This window comes from Asterias rubens, chromosome 19 (genome assembly GCF_902459465.1).
Source record: "Asterias rubens chromosome 19, eAstRub1.3, whole genome shotgun sequence".
In the NCBI taxonomy this organism is placed as follows: domain Eukaryota; kingdom Metazoa; phylum Echinodermata; class Asteroidea; order Forcipulatida; family Asteriidae; genus Asterias; species Asterias rubens.
This window is the reverse complement of record NC_047080.1, coordinates 10,100,019-10,125,407: the sequence shown is the minus strand read 5'-3', so window position 1 is coordinate 10,125,407 and position 25,389 is coordinate 10,100,019. Positions and strand designations below refer to the sequence as shown.

Below are 25,389 nucleotides of genomic sequence, written 5' to 3'. Positions count from 1 at the left end.
TGTCTTGCTGTATATTATACTAACGCGGAAAAGATTTTATTAATTCGGGAGACTTCTTGCCTACTATCTGATGGTAGGAAATCAGCCGGGACTACTACTTTAGCTTTAGTTGATCGAGGGACTTCTCTTTATTAACTTTACAACCGCGGATTGAGTTCTTAATATATGTCTCAAAATAATCAAACATAATACATACACTGTGGTACCAATTGGTACGTTGTCCGCAGCGCGGACAGTCACCACGCCCTCTTGTGTCTGTCCTGATGCCAACCCCATAGTCAGTGGTTCTACAGTAGCGACTAATTCTTGTTCGACTGAAACATCGAGTTCTACTGCTCCTCTATTGGCCCCGACGGATACAGCGATGACCATGGAGTCTGCTGGTCCTTTGTTTGTAACTCTAAATACCAAACTGCCTTCGCTTCCTTGGTGAAGTTCCTCTACGAAAAAGTTTAAAGAATTGTTAATGGTTTTGCAGGAGAGCGCACAAAGAGCACAACGTAACTATGTTACTCAGACGTAGGTGTTTTTAAAGTTTTTTTTTAAACATTTATTTCCATATACAAACACAATATACAAATACAAGCGATAGGATGTTAAAAGACTGTATTGAGGCATGGCCCATTAAAGCAAAGCTTGTAGGCCGGGATGCCTTTAATACAAAACAAAAGGTATAAGAAAAGTTTGTTTAGTATACTAACCTATTGTGTTATTTCCAATGACCTGTTCTAACTTGAACGCACCAACTTGCACCTCTGCTGGTTGTGCCCGAAGAAATGGCGCACCTTTGCTGTCTACGCCAATAATGCTGACAACAAATGGCTGGAACAAGGAAGATGGGTAAATTAATTAATTAATTCAGTGCGATAGTCTCAGTATGGGTGGGTTTCTACGACTGTGTGGTACTGTCCTTAGGAGTGTCGAGATTATTTTGGTCTTATTCTTGCTTCTGCACAGAGCTTGGTGGGCTTACTGAAGTGATCTTGTGGGGTATTTCACATAATGGATCAGTAGAACCCACAACGTTTGTCTTTGTTTAACTTGGACCCCATAGAGGAAATGCTTAAAGAAAAAATAATAATAATAATAATAATATAATCAACAGCAGAAGCAGGAACCCACAAACAATATAATTGAAGATACAAATTGGATAAGCAACAATACAGTATGCTATTATTGTTTAGCCATTAGCATTTCTGTTGCTTTTCGTTCTTTCTTTGGTATTGTTTTTACACAGCTTTTTTGTATAATATTTGTACCATTGTGATCTTTATTACAATCATAATAAAATTAAAAATCTACACACAAGCCAAAGTTCTGTTTTTTGGTTTTTTTTTTAAGGATATTGATACGATGGAAAATAAAGCCTACTTGTTCCGGTAGTGTCACGTTGGCCAGGTACAATCCTTGAGTCCTGCCGGGTATTGGTTCAGCAGCCCCACTGAAGAGTCTCTCACGACCGGAGGTATCGAAGAGTCTGATCTCACTGATTGAGCTGATCATGTCTTGGGAGGAGATCTTGATTTGAATCAACACATTAACTCCTGGTGGAGAGGGAAAAAACATACGGGGAAACCAGGCTTTTGTTACTTTTTTTTCCCGCCCAATTTACAGGGCCCGTACGGCACGACTCGTCGCCCCGGAGATTCTGTGCCCCCCCCCCCCCCATATGACGAAACTGCTTCTTATAGTGAACTCTTTAGAAACATCCTATTTCAGCCCACAATTTGAGGAACAATCATCGGGGGACAGATTGCCAGGGGTACCGGACGATCACTGCAAGGTGAGGGCTAGAGACACTTTATAACTGATTTTGGTTATCCACCTGTCAACGGCCATTAGGGGCACATTGCCACCTACTCCTGGGGTGGATTTCACAAAGGTAGTCCTAACTTAGGACTAGTCCTAGGCAATGCTAAGAGATAGGACCAGTCCTAAGTTAGGACCAGTAACTCATCCTCACTTAGGACTGGTCCTATCTCTTAGCAGTGCCTAGGACTAGTCCTAAGTTAGGACTACCTTTGTGAAATCCACCCCTGGGACTGAAACAGGATTACCCCCTTTACAGTCCGAAGGATGTGTAGGCATGGGTATCATCCACTATAGAAGCCTGGCTGGTGCAGCAGAATGCACTACCTTCCCAATTCGAAGACATTATTCGAACCACAAGTCTTATCTTGCGAGAACATTCTTACAAATAAAATGTTTTGTGCTTTAGAAATAAGATCAGACCAGACCAAAACAATGTAATAATCTTAATATCAAGTCGGTAATATTGTGCGGTCTTATATTCGCCCCGCCCGCCGCTCTGTGGTATCGTTCCCATTGTAGTTGCGGGGACGGTACACACATCCTCGATCCCAATATGTGTGTGAGGATCGTGCTACCTACGACCGTTGCATGAATGTATAATCACACTGTGACTGTTGCATGAAACATGTGTTTGCAAGGCAGCGCCGACAAAGAAATAGACACTGACTAACGACTTGTCACAAAGTCTAGACTTTTAACCTGCAACTGGTAATCCCTCCAATGGATACGCAGTTCCTGATTGGTCAACTTCCATGAGGTCAAAGGTGAAATCGAGAAGGCTTTTTGCAGAGACGGTGATCTTGTACTCGGAGGCAGGGTTGACATTTTGTAGTTTAAGAATCCAGTTTCCCTTTGTTTGCTGTGAGGTGGTGTTGAAACTAAAGACAGTCTGCTGGGCGGAGCTGGTAAAAATATCTGCACCTAGAATACTTGGTGATCCTTCGGCTCCTTCAATTAAAAAAAAAAACCAATGGAGTCAAAAATAAGTTTATTTGTTTATTTGTATTTATTTGCATTCATTTAATTACATGCAACACACAAACTCCGTACCAGTCTAACTTTTCATAACTTAATTATGTACAACGTTATTGGTCAAACTCTAATAAGTGGACCACTAAATCCCCGTATTTGAATGGAAAACTTCGAACGCTAGGTGACAGCAGACTTACCAGGTAAACCATCGTTTACGTATAGCTTGGTCCCCTGTATACTTCCGCAAGGGTCATCACATGTAGGTCGGATTTCACAGTGAATCTCAAAAACCATGCTGAAAGCCATGTGAAATGATGCAAAAGGTGATTATGTGGCTCAACGGCATGCCGTTCTCTGGCGTAAATCACGAGCCTCGAAGTGTGACGTCAGATGTTCAGGCTATCGTTTACGTAGCTCTGAGCATGGGCCCCACCGATAACAATGGATTTAAATGGTAAGTCTGCTGCCACCTAGCGTCTCAAAAGACCCCCATTCTGGCACTTACCTAGACTAGGCCCCTGTCTTTAGCCATAAGGATAAAGACAGGTACCTGCTACTCAAATCCAGTGATTCCATTGGATACAATACAATGATATCATTGGATAAACGTGCAGTGACATGAGCTTCCCATAGATGCGTTAACAGTACACTCCTATCACGTCTGCCATAGAATTTGACTGGGCACTAAAAACTAACCTCTACAGCGGTTCGGAACTTTTCGTGTGCTATCGGAACATTCCGGCACGGTTCGCGACGATCCCCCACGCAGCAGGTTTGGGGAGTTGTTACATAAGAGTGGACTAACCACTAGGACCTGGTTGTAATGATTTCATGTCTAAAAGATGCAAGTACTGCTTCAGACCTCTTTATTCAAGTACATTTGTAGCAGCAGGTTTGGGGAGTTGTTACATAAGAGTGGACTAACCACTGGGACCTGGGGTCGATTTCACAAAGAGTTAGGACTAGTCCTAACTTAGGACTAGTCCTAGGAGATATACAAATTGCATGGAGAGTCCTAAGTTAGGACGAGTAACTGGTCCTAACTCGAGATAAGACTAGTCCTAACTCTTTGTGAAATCCACCCCTGGTTGTTTATATTTTCATGTTTAAAAGATGCAAGCACTGCTTCAGACCTCTTTATTCAAGTACATTTGTAGCAGCAGGTTTGGGGAGTTGTTACATAAGAGTGGACTAACCACTAGGACCTGGTTGTTAATATTTTCATGTCTAAAAGATCAGTACTGCTTCAGACCTCTATATTAAAGTACGTTTGTAGCAGCAGGTTTGGGGAGTTGTTACATAAGAGTGGACTAACCACTGGGACCTGGTTGTTTATATTTTCATGTTTAAAAGATGCAAGCACTGCTTCAGACCTCTTTTTTCAAGTACATTTGTAGCAGCAGGTTTGGGGAGTTGTTACATAAGAGTGGACTAACCACTAGGACCTGGTTGTTAATATTTTCATGTCTAAAAAGATGCAAGCATAAGCAAAATGACGTCATAAGGTCATTCTCGCTCGGGTATTCTCCGATGGGCCGAACCGCTGTGGAGTTTAGTATTTGGTGCCTTCTGAATTTGACTGCGTATCTCTATGTGAAATGAATGTAGGTCAAAGGTTCACTGTACACGCCGGCTGTGACGTCAGATGTTCAGGCAAGCACTTACCTTGTGGGTTTCTAATATTCACTGTTGTACTAATGAGTGGACCAATGATTGACACTAGTAGTTCTTGTATTGTTGAATCAACTGGTATCTCCACAGGGTCGGTGCTATTACGTACATTCATCTTCAATATAGTTGCCTGCACATACAACAAGAAAATTCACGCTCGTTAACACTGTTTAAACAAAATTTATCATCAAACGCTTGTATCAGAAGCCACATGGGAATGAAATTTAAAAATAGTTAATAATTGCCTGACGTTTAGACCTTAGCAGAGTCTTTCTCAAAGGCTAAAATTGATTAAAGTTTTAAAAGATTAAAAGATAAAAATAAAAACTGTTCCTATATAGGCCTGTGCTTAATTATTGCCTATATTATATACACTGCAAAAAATCTTGCGTAAATTTGATTCTCTTTATGTCACAACATTGATAGGTGTTTATTTCCAAACTATGGTAATGGGGATAACTATTACCATAGTGTTGGTGTTGTTTGTAGATACCGGATAAATCAATTTAAAGGCAGTGGACACTATTGGTAATTACTCAAAATAATTATTATCATAAAACCTTACTTGGTAACGAGTAATGGGGAGAGGTTGATAGTATAAAACATTGTGAGAAACGGCTCCCTCTGAAGTGACGTAGTTTTCGAGAAAGAAGTAATTTTCCACGAATTTGATTTCGAGACCTCAGATTTAGAACTTGAGATCTCGAAATCAAGCATCTGAAAGCACACATATTCGTGTGACAAGGGTGTTTTTTCTTTCATAGTTATCTCCCAACTTCGACGACCAATTGAGCTCAAATTTTCACAGGTTTGTTATTTTATGCATTTGTTGAGATGCACCAACTGAGAAGACTGGTCTTTGACAATTACCAATAGTGTCTACTGTCTTTAGCACCACAGTTAAAGTAATATTTTCAAATAAAGACGCCAAAATTGTATTCCCGTCCTGAAAGGGTTCCCTCGAGTTGATTTACCTGTGATGCTCGGATATTTCCCTGAATAACTCTCGATAGACCTCTAATACCAGCGTTGTCTGTACTGTATATTGTTCCACCTGACTTGCTGGCAATGGCCAGAAACGAAGAGGATGTGGTAGTTGTAGACAGAGCTGAAAGAGGTTTTAAAATGGTCACCGTTTTCACGAAGAGCCACATAATATCTTAAAATCACAACTTATTGAATAATACAGGAGAAGGCTTTCATCTCAATAAATGCATTTTGCGGGTTCATGAAAAGACACAGGCCCTCAAAAATGCATTAAAGGGTGGCTGCAGTGTTTTTTTTAAAATAATTTAAACGATTAAACATGACTTTTTAAACCTGAAATATTTTTTTATATTTTTTATTAAATTAATGCGCAAGTATTTTAAAAATGGTTTTCAAGAGATTAGGGGAACCCACCCCGCCCCTAAAAGGGAGCCTTCATTTGCATAAACATGACGTCATGTCGGTAATCCGAGCCGTCGGGCCCCCTGGCTGTGTGCATGTGCACTGTGTGCCCTGGTACCTAGGCGCGTGTAGTTAGGGACCAGACTCTTTTTGCCGACGATATGTTTGAATTCCCGACGTGACGTCGATGGTGGGGGGGGGCGGTAACAATCCACAAAAGGGGGGGCATGACTTATTCGCTAATTACGCAAGTGAGATATGTCGGGAATAAACAAAACACATTTTATTGATGTTCAATACATATATCAGAAATAAATGACAGCAAAATTAACTGTTTTATTTGAATTCACTGCAGCATCCCTTTAAATACATTGCAACCGAAGAGCGTCAAATCGTTTTTCGGGTTCCATAGAGCCACTTCATGTCAGTGTGTGCGAAAATACGTGTTTTGAAGTTTCTCACGAAAACAAATATCGTTGACTAATTACTATGGCAACTAGCAAATATAATTAACGAAATAAGTGGGAAAATAGAAAGGTTAAACTTAAGAACTATATTTTTCAGTTTTAAACAAGGCACAATGTAAAATGTAAATCTCAATCAAGCGTTTGGACATAAGTGGCTCTTCGTGAAAACGGTGACGAAATATTTCTTGCGAGCAAAAATATGCAAATATTATGAATGGCTTGTGATTTTGTAATTACCTCTTCTGCGACGCCTTGAAGTACACGTTCCCGTCAGGAGATATTCCACTTGGACTCCTTTCTCCTCGATCAATGCCAAAATGGCGGGAAGTTTCTCTTTATCTTTATCATCAGCATCGGTGTATAGATACACTTTATTTCCATCCAGACTGAATGCATGATGAAGAAAAAGTGTTAAATATTCCTTAAGAAATTTACCAACCCAACGAGTTGTGGTGACTGAATTTGGCTTAATTTGTGACAATATAAAGGCTGTTGCTATGTGCCCCTACTCGGGGACACTGTTCCCGTGGCAGACCCAAACCACCTTGTGCCGAGACTCTGGTCTGCAACGGGGGGCGCTGCGTACAGCAATGGCAGACCAACGTGTTTGAAAGGGCCACCATTCGATTCTCCGCATCGACTGAATGAATGAATAAAGACTTACAAAAGTCAATCGTGGAAAACAAAATTCAATGCATTCATTTTGTCATTAACAGACTAAAATAATTATTATCATAAAACCTTTCTTGATTATGAGTAATAGGGAGAGGTTGATAGTATAAAAAGTTGTGAGAAACAGCTCCCTCTGAAGTGACGTAGTTTTCCACGAATTTGATTTCGAGACCTCAGATAATTTGAGGTCCGAAATCAAGCATCTTAAAGCAACTTCGTGTGACAAGGTTTTTTTGGTCTTTCATTAATATCTCGCAACTTCGACGACCGATTGAGCTCAAATTTTCACATGTTGATTATTTTATGCATATACTGAGATACACCAACTGTGAAGGCTAGTCTTTGACAATTACCAATACTGTCCAGTGCCTTTAATCACCTGTTTTGGATGCCAAGTTCAAGTCCACTGTTAGCCATTTCCGGACAATCACCGCCACCATCTGCAGTCAGGCCGCTGATGTACTGGATGCATTCCTGAGGGTCGGCTGTCACAAATGCCGGACCAAAATCTACATAACATGAAAAACCAAAGCTGCTTTTGTACACAACTCCTCTTGAAAGCAGCGATTTTAGTCACTCACATTGAGTGTTGTCCTAGAAAGGAGCTGTTCGATTAGTACACCAAGATCAAGATCAAATCGTGCCCCACAGGGAAATCTTTCCACCGGAGATTCTGCATGTACACCATATGAGAAATGAACGTGGTCGATCTCCGGCGTTGGATTTCCCAAAGAGTTAAGACTAGTCTTATTTCGAGTTAGGACGAGTTACTCTTCCTAAGTTAGGACTTAGTCCTAGGGCCATCTTGAAATCGACTCCTTGCATGAGACAGAATCTACTGCCACAAGGTAGCTTCACTCTTCCCAGTGAATCTGATTTTGATTCTTAAACTTACCAGGGTCATTGAAAGGCACGACGACATACTTAAAGGCTGCTAAGCACGTCCCGCTGTTAGTGTTGACGAGTTCAATCGTTTGGTCTTTCACGGCTTGTATTTCGTCACTCATACTGCCGGTCGTGTCAATGACGAAGGTTAATGAAGTACCAACGTCCAGATTGAGCAACTTACGAAATTTTTGTTCCCCGATCAAGTTATACAGACCGGTATCTGAGAGAGAAAGTATTTGCAACAATTATTGACTGTTGTTTGTCAATCATAGAGCGTACACTTTAAATAATTTGCTATGGAATTCTTAAGAAAGGTGGCTTGACAGCGTGCGTATGGGAATATGGGCTTTCTACAAGCACGTGGACAACTTTTCCAAATGATGTTTAAATTTGAGTAGAGCGCCCTCTCTTAGAGGTCAAAGGGGAAACCTGTGCACAATCTCAAACAAATCTGTACATTTGAGTGTCGTCATCCCTTTACCTCTAAGGGTCATGTCATACGAGGTATTCCGTGAAAGAAAGGCATTCACATTTAAATATTCACACATTATTCTTATCGTAAGACAATGTGAGAAAAGCTTTGCTCCGAAAGTGTCCCTGTATCATGCATTGCAGTTGGTTGCCTCAAGTTGCCTGTAAAAGTTGCTTCGTGTGACAAGAGCCTATTGGCGGCTTGATGACGTCACTACTAAGGTATACTTAAAGCACACACCTGCATGATAGAAGAAGTCTACTGTAGCTTGAATTGCAGTCAGTGCAGCTTGTTGATGGAGGAAATGATGAGGGGACAGACTCGGGTCTGACGTTTCCTTATTGATCCCGCCGGTTGCTTCCATTAATCTAGACCAGTCGTTGGTTCCACCATGGGAACATTTTGGCGGGATAGAAACTGATGGAAAGCAAAAGAGACAAAGTGAAAGTGTTATCACAGATCAGCTTTCTATTTTTGGGATTAGAGGTGAGTTTGAGTTTTTAGTTGATTATCGTTGATCAATTTAAGCCTCACTGTCTCAGAATACAACCACCAGTCAAATATTTACAGCAAAATTGCTAATCTCACAAATCTAAATAATTTGACATGGAACCGTTTGCGATAAAAAAAACCGTGTAAAGATTATCTCTCGAAGAGTTAGTGTGGTTCTGAAAAGAACCGTTGGTTTAAACTCAACCCCAACACCCCAACTGGTTTCAGAACTAGTAATTTTTACCGCAAACTTTTCCATATCGTATACCCACTATGCAAAGTTTCAAATCCTATTAAACAATGTGGTGTCTTTCAATGGCACCAATTAGCAGTCTAAATTAAGATTCCAAAAAATGTTACCGATGCAGGAAATCTAGGCATGATGTATCCCCAACTGAATACTTTTTGATCAAAGTGAGATTTTGCAAATAAACCACATATTTAGGTAAATGTTTTAATGATTTGTGGTTGAACAAAGGCAAATTTATAAGGGGATTTGAACCAACGACTTCCGGATAAACGTGCCGACGCTCTTCAAACTGAGCCGGTGTCGCATGCAATTATGTCCTCTATGCAATACTATCCGGAGGACAGTATTGCATGTGCAATAATGTCCGCCGGACGGTTTTGCATATGCAATCGTGTCCGCCCTGACGCTGCTGCATAATGCAATTGTGTCAGCGGGGACACATTTGCATATACACTTCTGTCTGCCCCCGTGCAAAACCGTCCTTGCAGTAAATTAAACGCCCTTGATCGACGAAACACGTTCGCCATTTTTTTACAAGCCAAGTGCATGTCATGATTGACATGGAAATGTTCGGCCGTTGGGTATTCGCTGCAATCATAAAATATGTGAATATTCATGATGTATAAAAATAGTCTAGTCATGTACATGTCCACCGGACAATTTTGGCATAGCCCGGACACGATTGCATATGCAAATGTGTCCGGAGCGGACAGTATTGAATGGTTTGGTGGACACAATCGCATCTGACACCGGCCATCTATTTTGGAGACCACCTAAGGTCTAGTAGATAACTCAGTTGGTAAAGCACCTACACTTTGATCTTGAGGTTATGGTTCAAATCCCGCTGTGGTAATCAAATAATAAAAATTGCAAGAAGATGTTGGTTATGGTGTAATCTTTCAAGCACTATTGTGAGCCTTCTTTACCTGTCTTAGGTCTGTCTTGCCCGGACCTGAAACCACTTGCAATACAAATTGTATCATGGAGGTTGTCTGAACAGTCTTGAGACTCGGGGCTGCAAGAAACAACATTTTGGTTGAAAGACAATGATTTAAATCCATCCTGACTTACAGTACAAATTAAAGGCAGGATATACTTTTGGTTATTCGTCAAAGACAGGCAGCCGATTTCACGAAAGCTAGGATTATCATAATCTCGATTTGGGACGAGTAACTCGTCCTAACTTAGGATTAATCTTAAGTTTTGCATGCTACAGTGCAGGGCTGGGACTCGTCCTAAGTCCTAAGATTAATCCTAAGATAGGAAGAGTTTTGTGAAATCGACGGCAGTATACTCACTTTGTGTATGCCACATCTATATTTATGTAACAAACCTGTGTAAATTCTGGCTCAATTGGTCATCGAAGTGGCAAGAACAAAATGAAAGAAACTTCTCCATTGTTGCATAGATTTGTGTACTTTTCCTTGGAGAGCCTTCAGGTGCCTGAAGCCTTTCTCCGATTCAAAATTAAAAGTAAAGTACTACCTCTTTCTTTAAAACTATCTAAAGGTTTTTTTAATAGTTTAAAATATAGATAGCCCTCCAGTGTTCTTTACACAGGAAGTCAAGTTTAAAGACAGTGAACACTATAGGGTTGGTATTGTCAAAGACCAGCTTCTCACTTGGTCGTATCTCAACATATGCACAAATAACAAACCTGTGAAAATTTGAACTCAATTGGTCGTCGAAGTTGCGAGGTAATAATGAAAGAAAAAACACATTGGTCACTAGAAGTTGTGTGTGCTTTCAAATGCTTGATTTCGTGACCTCAAATTCTAAATCAAATTCGTGGAAAATTACTTCTTTCTCGAAAACTACGTTACTTCAGAGGTAGCCTTTTCTCACAATGTTTTATACTACCAACTTCTCCCCATTACTCGTTTACCAAATACGGCGTTATGCTAATCACTATTTTGAGTAATTATACCAATAGTGTCCACAGCCTTTAAAGTCATTATCTTGTGGAGTAAAAGCGTACACCCCGCCTTTAATAACTGCTGTGAAATAAACATGACAAGAAACTGAAAACAAGAAATCAGAAAAAATAGCTGTTCAACTACTCAGCCAGTGTTTTTATCATGATTCTTAACTCACACGTTAGCCGATCCTCCCACACAGTTCCGGCACACTTCCACAGACGAGGGACATTCTTGAAAAGTTAAGTTCGCATTAATACCTATAATATAGAGACGAATTTAAAAAGTGCCTGAGTTAGTACAGAGAAAAATAAACTTAAAGGCAGGGCCATGGATTTTTTTTATTTAACTTCATGCCGAATTATGCCACAATTGTAATCACAATCAGACTTAAAGGAACACGTTGCCTTGGATCGGTCGAGTTGGTCTTTGAAAAGCGCTTGAAACCGTTTGTTACAAAATGCATATGATTAGAACACAAACATGCCTCGGAATTTCACGATTTTCCTTTTACGTTGCGAAGAAACACGATCGGCCATGTAATTTTGACTCCCATAAATGGACGACCGTAAGTCGACGAGGTAAAAGGAAAACCACGCAATTTCGAGGCATATTTGTGTAGATCATTATATTCTACTTTTACAACATCTTTCTAACCATATGCATTTTATAACAAACCGTTACAAACGCTTTTCAAAGACCAACTCGACCGATCCAAGGCAACGTGTTCCTGCCCAAATTTGTACCACAGTCAGATTTAAAACAACTGCAGAATATGCAGTTTATTATACCTTACTGAGAAAGCAAACAAATAAGACATTTTCATAGTGTTATCATCAAGGAATGTCGAACCCATTCGCGTAGTGAGGTGACGTATGCAGGGTACCAACCACATCTCCGTCCACACAAATTCACAAACGGACACCATAGAAACTTAAACAATGGTTACGTGCTTAAGGACACAAGTGTCACGCCCAGGACTCGAACCCACACTACGCTGATTAGAAACACAAGGGCTGGTGTTTGGTGCTCTTAACCGATTGGCCGTGTTATGGTCTTGTTTGTCTGTTTGTTTTCTTTGTTTGTTAAGATGATTTTCTCGTCAAGGGAACTCGGTAAACTCCTCAAGGGAAGGGGACCAAGCGTGCAACAGCCAAAAGAAAACATTGTTTTAACGTCTATATGAATTGCACCAGTCAAGAAATTATGATTCATTGGGTGCGTTCGTTTAGCTTCCCTGTGTCGACCCCGCAGTGCTCACTCGGGTGAGCCCCTGCCAAGAGCTAATCGAACGACCACACTCGCCCTCTCGTGGTGACGGCATGCACCTTAGGTCACCCCCAAGTGACCCGCTCCACAAGCAGGGCACTGGGTGCTGACTCTGCTGAACCCCGTCAAAGCTATTCGAACGTACCGTACCGGGGCAGACCGGGGCAGACCCAGGGAAGCTAAACGAACGCACCCATTGTGTATACGACAATACTTATTCCAGTCATTTTGAAATAAGCAATTAGCTTGGTAGGATTCGAACCCACAACCTTGTGATTGCAAGTCCTGCATTCTAACCACTGGACCACGGTGACCCATCAAATTGCCTTACCAAGATTTCTGGAGGGTGTAATGACCTCTGGATCGCCCTCTCTTGAAGTTGCATAGAACCTGTTCAGCTCAATCCAGTTGGTGTTCGAGTAGAAACTGTGCGCCAAATGAAGGAAATTGCCGCAGTTAATGCGAGCTACGTCATAGTCTGGTGCGTTCTCGTCTCCAACGGTTAGCACATCTAGAATGCGTTTGCGAATGCCCATCATTTTCTGATGACCTTGAAAGTTAGAAGAAAGAAAACACAGTGTTGGCGCAACTATCTACCAATGAGAGGTCTTGAAGACCCAAGACCTCTCATTGGTTAAAAGTTGCGCATGACGCGTGCCGCGCACCTCTCAGCTATACGGCGCTGCACGCAAGAGGTCTATCAAACATTCCAAGTTGTTTGTGACGTCACATTGGCGGGAATGTTGACTTCTGTTGCTTTGGTGCACGCGGTCTTAATGTTTACGACCATCATACAACACAGAAATACAAACACACCACTCACAGGTTTACGTGAAAACACAAGTGCTTTTTGGAGCTTTCACAGCGATTTGAACTGAGATAAACGATTAGCGAGTCAGTAATTGTGAAAATCAAGAGACGACTTATAGTGAAGAAGAACCAGACGTTTTTTGATCATTTTCCAAGTAAGTATTTGATACCATGCCTCTTTATTATATAGTCTTTGCTTGCTATTATTCGTTTCTTTTTAACGTGATATGAAATTGTATAGAATGTTTGAAAGTTTTCCTGATTGTGTGCGGGTCATGTCAAAGACAACTAATTTCCATTTTGATATTGGTATGGTAATACTATAAACTTATCTTACATAAGTATAGTGTTTCAATTCAGAACACTTCAACGATGGCTTAAAAAAAAATGCTTGAACAAAACTACTCCTCGATTACGTACAGATTCTGAACTCAAAAAGAAATGTTAATAATAATATCCAATAGTTATAATTATTATAATGAGTAGGGTAGATGGCCTAAGCTTTCGATCCAAACTGGAGCTTCTTCAGAAACAAAACAAGTGAAGGGATAGCATATATTCTTGTTTCTTTCTAGAGCTTAGTTTGTTTTATCCACATTCTCATAGGTCGTATTTTAAACAAATGGTTGAATGTGTTCTTTTACTCTCCTCAATCCAGTACTCAAAGATGAATGTTATGAATGTTCACTTGAACTTCCCTAGGAAGAGGGAAAGTTGTACCGATTGCGGCGGACAGGTTAGTTGAGTTTTAATCGATACAAACTTCAGAAGTTACTGTGATGACGTTACATAAAAATACCTGACTTTAAGCTTTTATATACACGGCTCTTTTCAGAGCCAACAGTCCCTCAAAAGAGAACTATTACATGGTTGTAGCAGCAAGTTTACTATTACAGACCTTTGACACTCATGGTAATTGTCAAAGACCAGTCTTGTCACTTGGTGGATCTCAACATATGCATAAAATAACAAACCTGTGAAAATTTGAGCTCAATTGGTAGTCGAAGTTGCGAGATAATAATGAAAGAAATAACACCCTTGTCACACGAAATTGGGTGCTTTCAGGTGTTTGATTTTGAGACCATAAAATCTAATTCTGCGGTCTCGAAATCAAATTTGTGGAAAATTACTTCTTTCTCGAAAACTACATTACTTTGGATGGAGCTGTTTCTCACAATGTTTTATACTATCAACCTCTCCCCATTACTTGTTTTATGCTAATATTTATTTTGAGTAATAACCAAAATTGTCCACTGTCTTTAATCCGACAGCCTCATATAACTCTCTTTATTTTGTTTTACGTATATAAACTATTTTCCCTCCATTTTCTATGCTTAATATTTCGCTTATCTATGTAATATCTTGTATGAGAAGAGTAGTATGAAATAAAATGTTGACTTGAATTGAGTTGAGTTTAGCCCTTTTAGACATGAGAGCATTTTGAAAGAGGAACAACCATTGAAATATTTATTACAATCTGTACAAAAACAGGTATGGAACGTACGGAGAGAGATGGGTTTCTTGGGGGAAGAAACTTGCGTTGATTGCGGTGAACTGGCGGGGACATGTCAGGTAATTTTTTGGAATCTGAGTTGTTGCAACATTTCGTTGGAAAATAAATAAATAAATTTGATTACGGTAATACTGAGTCTCATCCTTAAAACTATTTAATAACTACTTAACATTTCAAACAAAATGAGATAATGTTTAGTAAAATAAAGATTTGTGGGGTTTTTCCCCATAAACACCGATCATTACTCGGGCGGGATTCGAACCCACGACACCTTTTGTACTTCAAGAGCAGTGTGTTACCAACTAAATCACCAAGATTGTCCGGTATCTATAGAGGCAAGATTAATATTCTTGATCACCGATGCAAATTTCCATCTATTAAACAAAGATGTTTTAAAGAGACGCAAATAAACTTTATGTTTTGATCTCAGTGGATGGCACTATTGTGGTGCCGTTTTTCAGGAGAATTTTGCATCGAAGATAAATTTCGCCCAAAAAAATCCGGCAGTTTAAAATATCTGTAAATATTTGCTAGTTTGTTCATATTTATCTCATAGCAACCCAGGGTTTTTGCTTTGTTTTCTTATACCTGTTTGTCTTGTCTCCTTGTTTGAAGTTTGTCTGTCTAGGCTGTCTTCTACAAGTCTTAGTTTAACCTGACAGCCTCATACTCTCTTTATTTTGGTTCACATTTTAAACTATTATTTTCCCCTAAATATAAATCTCTGTGCTTATTAATTTTCTTATCTGTGTAATATTCGTACATTAACAATATATCTTGAGAAGAGAGTATCAAATAAATGTCGACTTTAACTAATTAATTGAATTGAACCTTTGTCTATTCAATCATTTATCTATTTTTATTTCTATTTATTCTCACCAGCTGATATTGTGATTTTGTTACTGTGGAAAATAAACTGATTGGTTGATTGATAATAGTTGATTCAATGATTATAATAATAATAATAATAATAATAACCTTACTTATATCGCGCTTTTTACAAAAGCGATACAAAGCGCTAACGAAATACAATAGCAACAAAAACAAAAGATAAACTACATGCTTTACAGACAAAACAATGCAATTAACAATGATACAATCTAGAGTAACTTAGGATAGAGGTGGGTTTTTAATTGGGATTTGAAGGAACTCAGGGAATTGGCTTAACGAACAGATTGGGGGAGACGATTCCAGCATTTTGGCCCAGTTGCAGCAAAAGCTTTAGATCCTACATTGGTACGTGATCGTGGGGCATTCAATACAACAGCTGAAGTGGATCTTAAATTTTTTGGGTCGTCATTCTTACGTAAGAACAACTTTCTATCTTGTTTTTTTCAATACAGCACTGGCTTCATCTGTACATGTACCTCGAGCCTCATACTCTGATGCCATTATCCAACCATGGGATACAGTAAGTAGGCCCACACTGTCTTAATAATCACTAGAAATTGATCAAATAAAAATTGATGGCTTTCTTTACATATTTCTGTAAATTTGTAACTTTTTATTGATGCTGCTTTTGTGCTTATTTTTCCTCCTTATACAAATGGAAAACAAATTTCATGCATTTTATCATGACAATAAAATACTTCGATCTTTTTTGTTCCTGTAAAATAATATTTAATTTACATGAAGTGCTGTGGAATTATGGGTGATACATTTTTAAATCAACTTTAAATGAAATAATTTCATTCATATTTACATTTATCAGGAGATCATATTCCTCCGTTTTAAACTTGAGCAAAATGCTTCGTTTGCAAAATCCATCATAAAATACTTTGTTTCTTGTTTATTTTTAATCAGGAGGACATCTCTCCGTTTCCACCTTGAGCATCATTACTCGTCCGAAATACATTCGGATCTTTTGGAGACACCATGGTCTGAAACACCCCTATCGCCATCAGCGACTCTGAGAAGCAAGTTTGGATACAGGTGCCAATTTGCTCCCGTGTGGAGTTCAACAAGAGCAACACAACCTCCGATGTACTCCTGCCTGGAAGGCAAGATCACCCCTTCTCAAATTGTAACTCAAATAAATCAGTTACAGGCAACGCCTTCAGTATCCAACCTACAACCGGATAGTTGTCAGCAGCATCAATATCCACACCAGCAACTGCAGCAGGAGCAACATCAGGAGCAGCAGCAGCCGCAGCAGCAAAAACACAAACAGCAGAAACCTCAATCTCTGCAAAGGAAGCTGCCACAACTTCCCGCCAACAAACCGACAACAGCTTCACCAGAAACAACACAAGAAGCAAAAACAGCCGATGAGACTAAAACAGAAGCAAAATCTGCACCTGCAACAATTATAGCGTCAATCGTGCCGGCATCGACAAGATCAGTCCACGCACAAACGCAGTCTGCTACTGCAACATTAACACCAACCAAAGGAAAGGTATGTCAATCACCACCAACAGCAATTGAGACAGGATCAACTGGTAAAGCAGCAGCAACAGCAGCACCAACAGCAGCTGCTGTGAGAAATGAAGTTGCACCACCAGCAGCAATAGAGACAGGATCAACTGGTGAAGCAGCAGCAACAGCAGCACCAACAGTATCTGCTGTGCCGAAAGCAGTTGCACCAGCAGCAGCAATAGAGACAGGATCAACTGGTAAAGCAGCAGCAACAGCAGCACCAACAGCACCTGCTGTGACAAATGAAGTTGCACACCCAGCAGCAATAGAGACAGGATCAACTGGTGAAGCAGCAGCAACAGCAGCACCAACAGTATCTGTTGTGCTGAAAGCAGTTGCACCAGCAGCAGCAATAGAGACAGGATCAACTGGTAAAGCAGCAGCAACAGCAGCACCAACAGCACCTGCTGTGCCAAAAGCAGTTGCACCAGCAGCAGAAAAAGAGACAGGACCAACTTGTGCAACAGCTGCAACAGCAGCACCAGCAGCAGCTTCTGTTCTAAAGGTAGTGGAATCACCAAGCCAACAACAGACGACAACCAAATGCAAGACACCCAGAGCACAAAGGTCAGCTTTTGCATTAGCACCAACAAGCTCTTCGTTTGCAACAACAACGTCATTGTTTTCAAGACCACCATCTAAAGTGACAAAAACTGCAGCCCCAGAGTCTAAGTCTGCAGTTCCATTACATCAACCAAAGGTCGAGACACCAAAACCACAACCATCTGCAGCAGCAGCATTGCCAGCAGGAGCCGCAGCAGCTTCAACAACATCCTCTCAGGGAAGTTCTGCAAGTCAACAACAATCACCAAAGCAGCCCAAACAACTTCTCAGTCCTGTGACCCAAGCTTTAGATAACTACTTGCAAGGAATAAGTATTCCTTCCATTGAGCTGTCTGATCTTAAGACACCTCCGCAGGGTAAGGTTGTACTTGGGCAAGGCGCCTATGGAGGTGTCTTGATGATGCTTTACAACAATGAACCCGTAGCTGTCAAATGTGTACCAACTGGAGATAAAGACACTGTGGATAGAGAAGTTCGAATCCTGTCCCTTCTCTCTGAACACGATAGTTTCCCAAACTTGCATGGAACTATAGAAGTTGGTCAGTTTAGGGCGGTAGCCATGCAGTTCATTGGCGATGAAGCATTAGCTAAGTGTCTGACATTAGGTGAGGCTCTTGAGGGGTCTAGACGTTTGACCTTAGACCCGGCCGATTGGAGATCCATTGCCATGAACGTGGTGGATGGAATCAAACACATGCACTCTGAAGGGCTGCTACACAATGACATCAAGATGGACAATATTTTGATGTCCTATGACGCTCCGACACATCGCTGGCGTGCATATGTTATTGATGTAGGCGTGGCCACAACAACGAATACCCCAAGAAACTATGTTCTAACAAGTGACGAGAAGAAAAAATATCGCAGGTTCCATGGCCATATCGCCCCTGAAATGGTCGATAATGCAAAGCCCCAGTCGACCCAAAGTGATATTTTTCAACTCGGCTGGGTTCTCTATTTCATCGGCAAGTTGGGAGCAGTTCCCTTTCTAGAACAACTTGGTGATCAATGCAAATCACCAGATCCTTCGCAGCGACCTGAGCTTACTCATATCCGGTATTGCATTCAAAACAACATCTTCATTTAGTATACAAAAAAATGAAAACCAAATAAGTATAAATTGGCTACGGGTTTGTACATAAGTAAATTACCAAATAAATTATCTCAAATATGTTTGTAGCAACAACTTGTATGTATTCATAAATAATGTTCAGTGGGTGCAGAGCACTTCCATTGAAATACTTAAATAATTGTTTTTAAAAAATGAAAAAAATGTGCCATGGGGCAGAGAACACCCCATTGCAATACTTAAATAGTTTATAATAAAAACAAATTTGCCATGGGGCAGAGAATACCCCATTGCAACACTTAAATAATAATAAATAAATAAAAATGTGCAATGGGGCAGAGAATACCCCATTGCAACACTTTAATAATAATAAATAAATAAAAATGTGCAATGGGGCAGAGAATACCCCATTGCAATACTTAAATAATTTATACAAAACAAATTTGCCATGGGGCAGAGAATACCCCATTGCAACACTTAAATAATAATAAATAAATAAAAATGTGCAATGGGGCAGAGAATACCCCATTGCAATACTTAAATAATTTATACAAAACAAATTTGTCATGGGGCAAAGAATACCCCATTGCAACACTTAAATAATTTATAGAGGAAAAATGTGCCTTGGGGCAGAGAATACCCCATTGCAATATCTAACTAATTTATAAAAGATATATGTTCCCTGGGGCAGAGAATACCCCATTGCAATATCTAATTAATTTATTTTTAAAAATTGCCATGGGGCAGAGAATACCCCATTGCAACACTTAAATAATTTATAAAAGGTATAATATGTGCCATGGGGTAGAGAATACCCCATTGAAACACCTTAATGTTTTGTAATTATTTAAAATGTTAAATAATGACTTATCTTATATCTTGACTTTAAAGTACTATTACATTTTGGATATTACATTAAACAAGGGTTCAAAAAAAAAATTACATTGTTCTTAAAAACAAAACTTTGATAGTTCTACCGGGAATCATTCATGTTTTATTTTATGCAGTTTGGATATCAGCCATAGTTTAATATTTCATATAAAGTATTTCGGAAACCTCTTTGCCTGTTAGGGAAAACAAAAAAATAAAAATATCAATTTTCAGAAGCAAAGCTTAACCGAGTTCTACTCATTTATTTCATAATTGATGCCTTTTGTTCATTAATATTTCATAGTTTAGTTTAGTTTATAAAAAGATGGATGGCTGGAGCCCCACTCAATTTTAACTTAGCAAAAACAAATTTCCAGCAGTATTTTCTGCTTTAACAGCTTTATGAAATTGGGCCGTGAAAAAACTAAAAACTATTTCGTTATAGGCCCCATCTCTACCTGGTAGCATACTTTCCCCTTCTAACGAAGGGTTTCTACTTGGGCTCGAATTCCTTTTACACTAAATGCATATTAATTGTATACAAACCTGCATTGATCTGATTGCCATTGAAATGCCATTCTGCCTTGTTGGGAAACACCCTGGCCATGCGAATATTGTGGTTTGTTATCGTGTCGATCGCTCCGTCAAATTTGTCAAAGGACGCACAATCTGAATAGGTAAAAGCAAAACAAGAGAATTAAAGCATACCAACATCGTAAATACATTAGGCACTGGGCACTACTGGTAATTACTCAAAATAATTGTTAGCATAAAAACGAACTTGGTCACGAGCAATGGAGAGCTGTTGATAGTTTACAACATTGTGAGAAACGGCTCCCTCTGAAGTAACACAGTTTTTTTTTTTTTTTTTTTTGAAAGAGATCATTTCTCACTCGAATGTTAAAATACTTCAGTCACGAAGCCTTTTATTAGGCATCTGAAAGCACACCAATTTGTGCAACAAGGGTGTTTTTTCTATCACTATTTCTCTTGCAAAACTTCGATGACCAAATGAGTCCAACTTTTTCACAGATTTGTTACTTTATGCTGTTGGGATACACTCAGTAAGAATACTGGTCTATAAGATGTCCAAATGGGTATAATATCTTATGTTGAAAATAAGCAAATAGCAGGATCAGAATTACTTACCTCCATAGTGAACTTGGAACAGACTTGAAGGAGTCAGTGGGTCCAGGCCCGTCAAGTTCCCGGGACTATACCGGTCCGGGTTACTGTCTTCGAAGTACCTCGCTACAACCCGGACAATCCCAGCCACCGTGATGTCAGTCAGAGTATAGTCCGTGTCTGGGAGCGTTATGCCGGTACGACTCGGCAAGAACGCCACGCCCTGGGTGATCAGACACACAGAGATCAAAACATGCAACATAACCATTGGTTCCATGTTGAATAATGTTGATGTGGCGCAGTAGTTTTTTGTTTCGTATAGTGCTCACGATTTCTGTGAGTGCTAGACAACATGTGCAGAAACAGTCACGGGCCAAAGGAAACGCCTTCAAATTGAGTGGAAAGGGACACCCCCACGGAATAACTGAATGATTCAAATAAGTTATGGAGTGACAGACGAACATAACAACATGACGGGAAGTGCTTATAAGTTTCTTGACATTGGTCCAGGCATAGCCCGCTTGGGGGCAAATTGAGATATAAGGGAGGTTTAGCGCATTTTCTCCAAGGTGGTGTTTTCAACGTTTGTCTCATTGAACACCATGAGAGATGTGGAACCAAGAATGCTGTTACTTTTAAAGGCTGCATCTTTAAAGATGCAGTTTTAAAAATGTTTTACCACAACAACCAAGGATCCATGCCAAAACATGGCGAAGAAAAGTGTTGAAAGCTTAAAATTCAACTTGGCGACTTTAAGAAAAGATGCACATAACCCCTTGCGATGGGGTACACAAGGTTTAGATTTATCAGAGGTTTGCGTTTACGGTAAAACTGGGTTCTAAATACCAAATATATACTGCCTGAAAAACAGTGGCAAAGGTGTAAAGATGAGCTGCAGTTTTTGTAACAGATTCAGCTTTGAAAATAAAAAACCCATTCAAAAACACATTCCAGGGAGTTCATAAAAGTCATGTTATTCGCAACTCAATTTGATTTATCGGGTTTTTCTTTTCACATCATGATAAATGGGGTTAAAATCCCAGTCTCACATCCTGGGAGAAAGTGTTCCAATGTTGACTGGCAACAGTTTCTGAAAAACAGGATTTGGCAGGAGCTTCCCGTCTGAAACAGGAAATTACTTTTCGGCACAGAGGAAAAAAAATGACTTTCATGTTGCCAGTGTTGAGGGTGCTGCTTTTTCATTTGCCAACTTATTTGAGTTGTTGGTTCGGTGCCAACATGATTCGACACATCAAAACACGAGAGTCGATTAGGTCATTGGCTTCCACAGAGTTGTTCAATGATTAATCAAAGTAGTGATGTACGAATTGTCTATAAGGGCTGTTGAACAATAAACTTACACTTTGTGTTTAACTTGGATGGCATTGAAGGAACTGTACACCTTTGGAAATACGGAAACTTTTCCTTTTGCTCAATTGGTCATCGAAGTTGCAAGAGAATATTGAAAGAAAAACCTTTGGTGCACACCTTGGTGTGCTTTCAGATGCGTGATAAAAGGCTTCAGCTGAACACCGTTATTATCTTGACTCTTGAGTGACAATTATAACCCTTTCTCAACAACTACATTGCTTCAGAGGGAATGTTTTATACCCTACAACAGCACTCCATTTCTCGTTAAAGGCAGTGGACACTATTGGTAATAACTCAAAATAATTATTAGCATAAAACTTTACTTGGTAATGAGTAATGGGGAGAGGCTGATGGTATAAAACATTGTGAGAAACGGCTCCCTCTGAAGTGACATAGTTTCGAGAAAGAAGTATTTTTCCACGAATTTGATTTCGAGACCTCAAGTTTAGAATTTGAGGTCTCGAAATCAACCATCTAAAAGCACACAACTTCGTGTGACAAGGGTGTTTTTTCTTTCATTATTATCTTGCAACTTCGACCACCGATTGAGCTCAAATGTTCACAGGTTTGTTATTTTATGCATAATTATGTTGAGATACACCCAGTGAGAAGACTGGTTTTTTGACAATTACCAATAATGTCCACTATCTTTAAAGTCACCTGGACGTGGTATTTTTTCAAAATAAAGCTTTTGCCACTTACATATGTGTTTTGATGAGTGGAATGTGAATAAACAGTTAACTAAGGTTTGTAAAAGTTATTTCTTATGTTATTTACAAATTTAAGAGTAGACTCCGACCCGAGAGGGCGCTGTTAGTGACGTAAATCGAGGCAGACTTTGCCTGCAATGCGTAGAGTAAACACACTTGCAAAGCAAATGTACGGACCAAGTCGTGAGTTTGTACGATTAAAAAAAAAAGATTTTTTGGTTTTCCCGGCAATGTCGCCCAGGTGTATTGCTGCTGAATGCAGAAAAACACTTTTGGAAACGTACCAACTCACGACTTGGACGTACATGTACTTTGCACGTGTGTTTACTATACGCATTGCAGGCAAAGTCTGCCTCGATTGACGTCTCAAAAGGGGTAGGCGGAATCAGCCTCCCAAACAACTTTATATATTTTTTAAACTGACAAGCAATTACTAAAAAAATTGTGCTATTGTTCGTAAGCATATACTCCTATGTTTGAAAGAAAAACAAATCTATTTCCAGGTGACTTTAAGTAAGTTTGTTGTGCTAATAAATATGATATATTGAGTAAAATAACCAATAGTGTCCAGTGTCTTTAATGTATACCTGTCATGTGATGTTTGTACCTACTATACCTTGTGGCGTGTCATGGCATAGCGGTTAAGAACACGGGACTCGAGCTCTGGTGGTCTGTTCACTGCTTCTCTATTTCCTCTCTAATTGCCAGCTGTATCAATCTACATCTACATCTATTCAGCTACTTGTCAAAGTCTATTCAGCATCTAGACAAGGATGCGGCTGTCGACGGATGTCCATATTCAGCTGACGAAATGTCTGCTCCCAGATCAAGATATATAAAGACCAGTATCCAAATAATGTGGGCAGGCCCAATATTGTGGATGAGCCCACACCGTTGGCCGACCGCGCGCAAGACGTGGCAGAGCTGTGTGTCCAGTGACATGCAACTGCTTGGATCGACTCGTCAACGCAATTGGCAATGGACCTGACGGGCAGGCTTAAGAGGAGGAGAGCCATTTGGAGAAAGCAGGTCAACCCAGAACAGACTGGACAACAAGCTTAAAACCGACATGATGATGATGATAACTCCTGAACTTAGTGTGCTATAGACGATGTGACCTATGTTTACATTCAAAACGCCCTATGTTGACAAAACATTATATACGTCATGTTTCGCCGGGCACTGAGTTGCGTATCGTCATAGTAAGATTGCGTACACTTTCTAGCTGGCTGCCAAAACACAAAGGTTTTGCCCGGCGGTATGCGCGCGAAGCATGTTTTTTTTTTTTAGTGTGACGTCAGAGGTCACATCGTCTATAGATACACATAATTAACATCAAAATCTGCACTGTATTCTGCATCCGAAAACTTGTGCCCATAAGGTAGGCCTATCGAACATGAGCATACATGAGTGTAGTGGGAGTTGTCCATTTCTAGTTCACGCCATCATTTGACGCCTCTGCTGCACCTGCCCGCACTGTTGACTCTGAAAGAACTTGACAATGATAATTGTTATAGAGGCATCTCACTAGTTTTAAGTTTGAATGTTTCATTACGTAATTGAATACTAGAAACCCATTGGACACAAACACATTCTATTTTTGTGGGTCCCTATGCTGTGGGGAAATCTTTTGTTCTTTCCTTTGTCCCTATTAGTTAAGAACCTGCCATAGACTTTGTATACAAAATTCCTTATGGAGTACCCAGGTCTTTAGAATGTCCCTCGGGGTGCTGCGTTCGTTTAGCTTCCCTGGGTCGACCCCGCGGTCTGTACCCGGTGCGTTCAAATAGCTTTGACGTCATTCCAGGAGCTCACCCGGGTCTGCCCTGTTTGTGGAGAGGGTCACTTGGGGTGACCCGAGGTGCATGGCGTCACCACCAGAGCGCGTGTGTGATCTTGTCAGAGGCTCACCTGAGTGAGCACCGCGGGGTCGACACGGGGAAGCTAATCGGACGCACCCTCATTTAGGCTGTGTTTATCCAGTGTATTAAAGATGTAGCCCTCCTCATGTAGTCGCCATTCATTTCTAATTCTTGCAGTTCTGGTCCATGCATAAACGCTGATGTCATTTCCTTATGGATCACTCCCCCCCTCCCCTTTACGGATCAAATTTGTATGGCTGCGATTGTTGTGCTATTAATCCCTTTTCTTAAGAGTTTAGTAGTTTTTACAATGGCGCGCTTCTAATCCAATATGGCGCAGATTACAGTTGTAAAGAGTAAAACGTGGTTTTTTTTCTGGACACTGTGACACCCGGATTCGTTAGTAAATAATTGTACACCAAGCAATAAGAACCGTTTGATAACTATTTTCCAAATTTACTTGGAATTTAATTCCAGTCTACGAGGCCAAAACGGAACAAAAACAACAAAAACAACAAATCGGAATCACAAAAGGAGGAAGAAAAAAACTTCCCTTCCACCATGGTGTTAAAAACATAAAATGAAACCCAATTTCATACAGCTGCTTAAAAGCAGAAAACATATTTTGCTTAACAATTTCTGCAAATAAGAAATGAGCAGGACCAGTCACAAATTGTACATGTTACACTTATAGTTTAACTGGTTGCCTTACTCTTGTATAACATTGTTTAACAGTATTGTCTGCTAAGTAGCAATGGGCAGGATGAGGGTACCATGTAATATGTGACATGGTAGTTTGGCTGGTAACTA

At 40.0% G+C, this 25,389-nt stretch overlaps 1 protein-coding gene across 2 annotated transcripts in view; it reads right to left on the bottom strand.

Moving 5' to 3' along the window:
* Nucleotides 1-23,779, bottom strand: part of LOC117303397 (von Willebrand factor A domain-containing protein 7-like) — a 33,941-nt gene extending 10,162 nt beyond the window's left edge. The window contains exons 1-16 of one of the 2 annotated variants that reach the window (XM_033787579.1): nt 23,334-23,779; nt 20,661-20,859; nt 20,058-20,180; nt 12,602-12,820; nt 11,180-11,261; nt 10,012-10,100; nt 8,584-8,760; nt 7,879-8,091; nt 7,363-7,492; nt 6,549-6,697; nt 5,430-5,563; nt 4,450-4,585; nt 2,512-2,760; nt 1,372-1,544; nt 702-822; nt 197-440 (exon numbers count right to left, since the gene is read on the bottom strand). In XM_033787579.1, coding sequence (XP_033643470.1) covers nt 197-440; nt 702-822; nt 1,372-1,544; nt 2,512-2,760; nt 4,450-4,585; nt 5,430-5,563; nt 6,549-6,697; nt 7,363-7,492; nt 7,879-8,091; nt 8,584-8,760; nt 10,012-10,100; nt 11,180-11,261; nt 12,602-12,820; nt 20,058-20,180; nt 20,661-20,859; nt 23,334-23,348 — 2,453 coding nt within the window. In that variant the 5' untranslated portion in view covers nt 23,349-23,779. Of the gene's footprint in view, nt 1-196; nt 441-701; nt 823-1,371; nt 1,545-2,511; nt 2,761-4,449; nt 4,586-5,429; nt 5,564-6,548; nt 6,698-7,362; nt 7,493-7,878; nt 8,092-8,583; nt 8,761-10,011; nt 10,101-11,179; nt 11,262-12,601; nt 12,821-20,057; nt 20,181-20,660; nt 20,943-23,333 lie in introns of those variants that run through there. The other variant, XM_033787577.1, reaches the window with a different exon arrangement.
* Nucleotides 23,780-25,389: the final 1,610 nt, after the last annotated feature.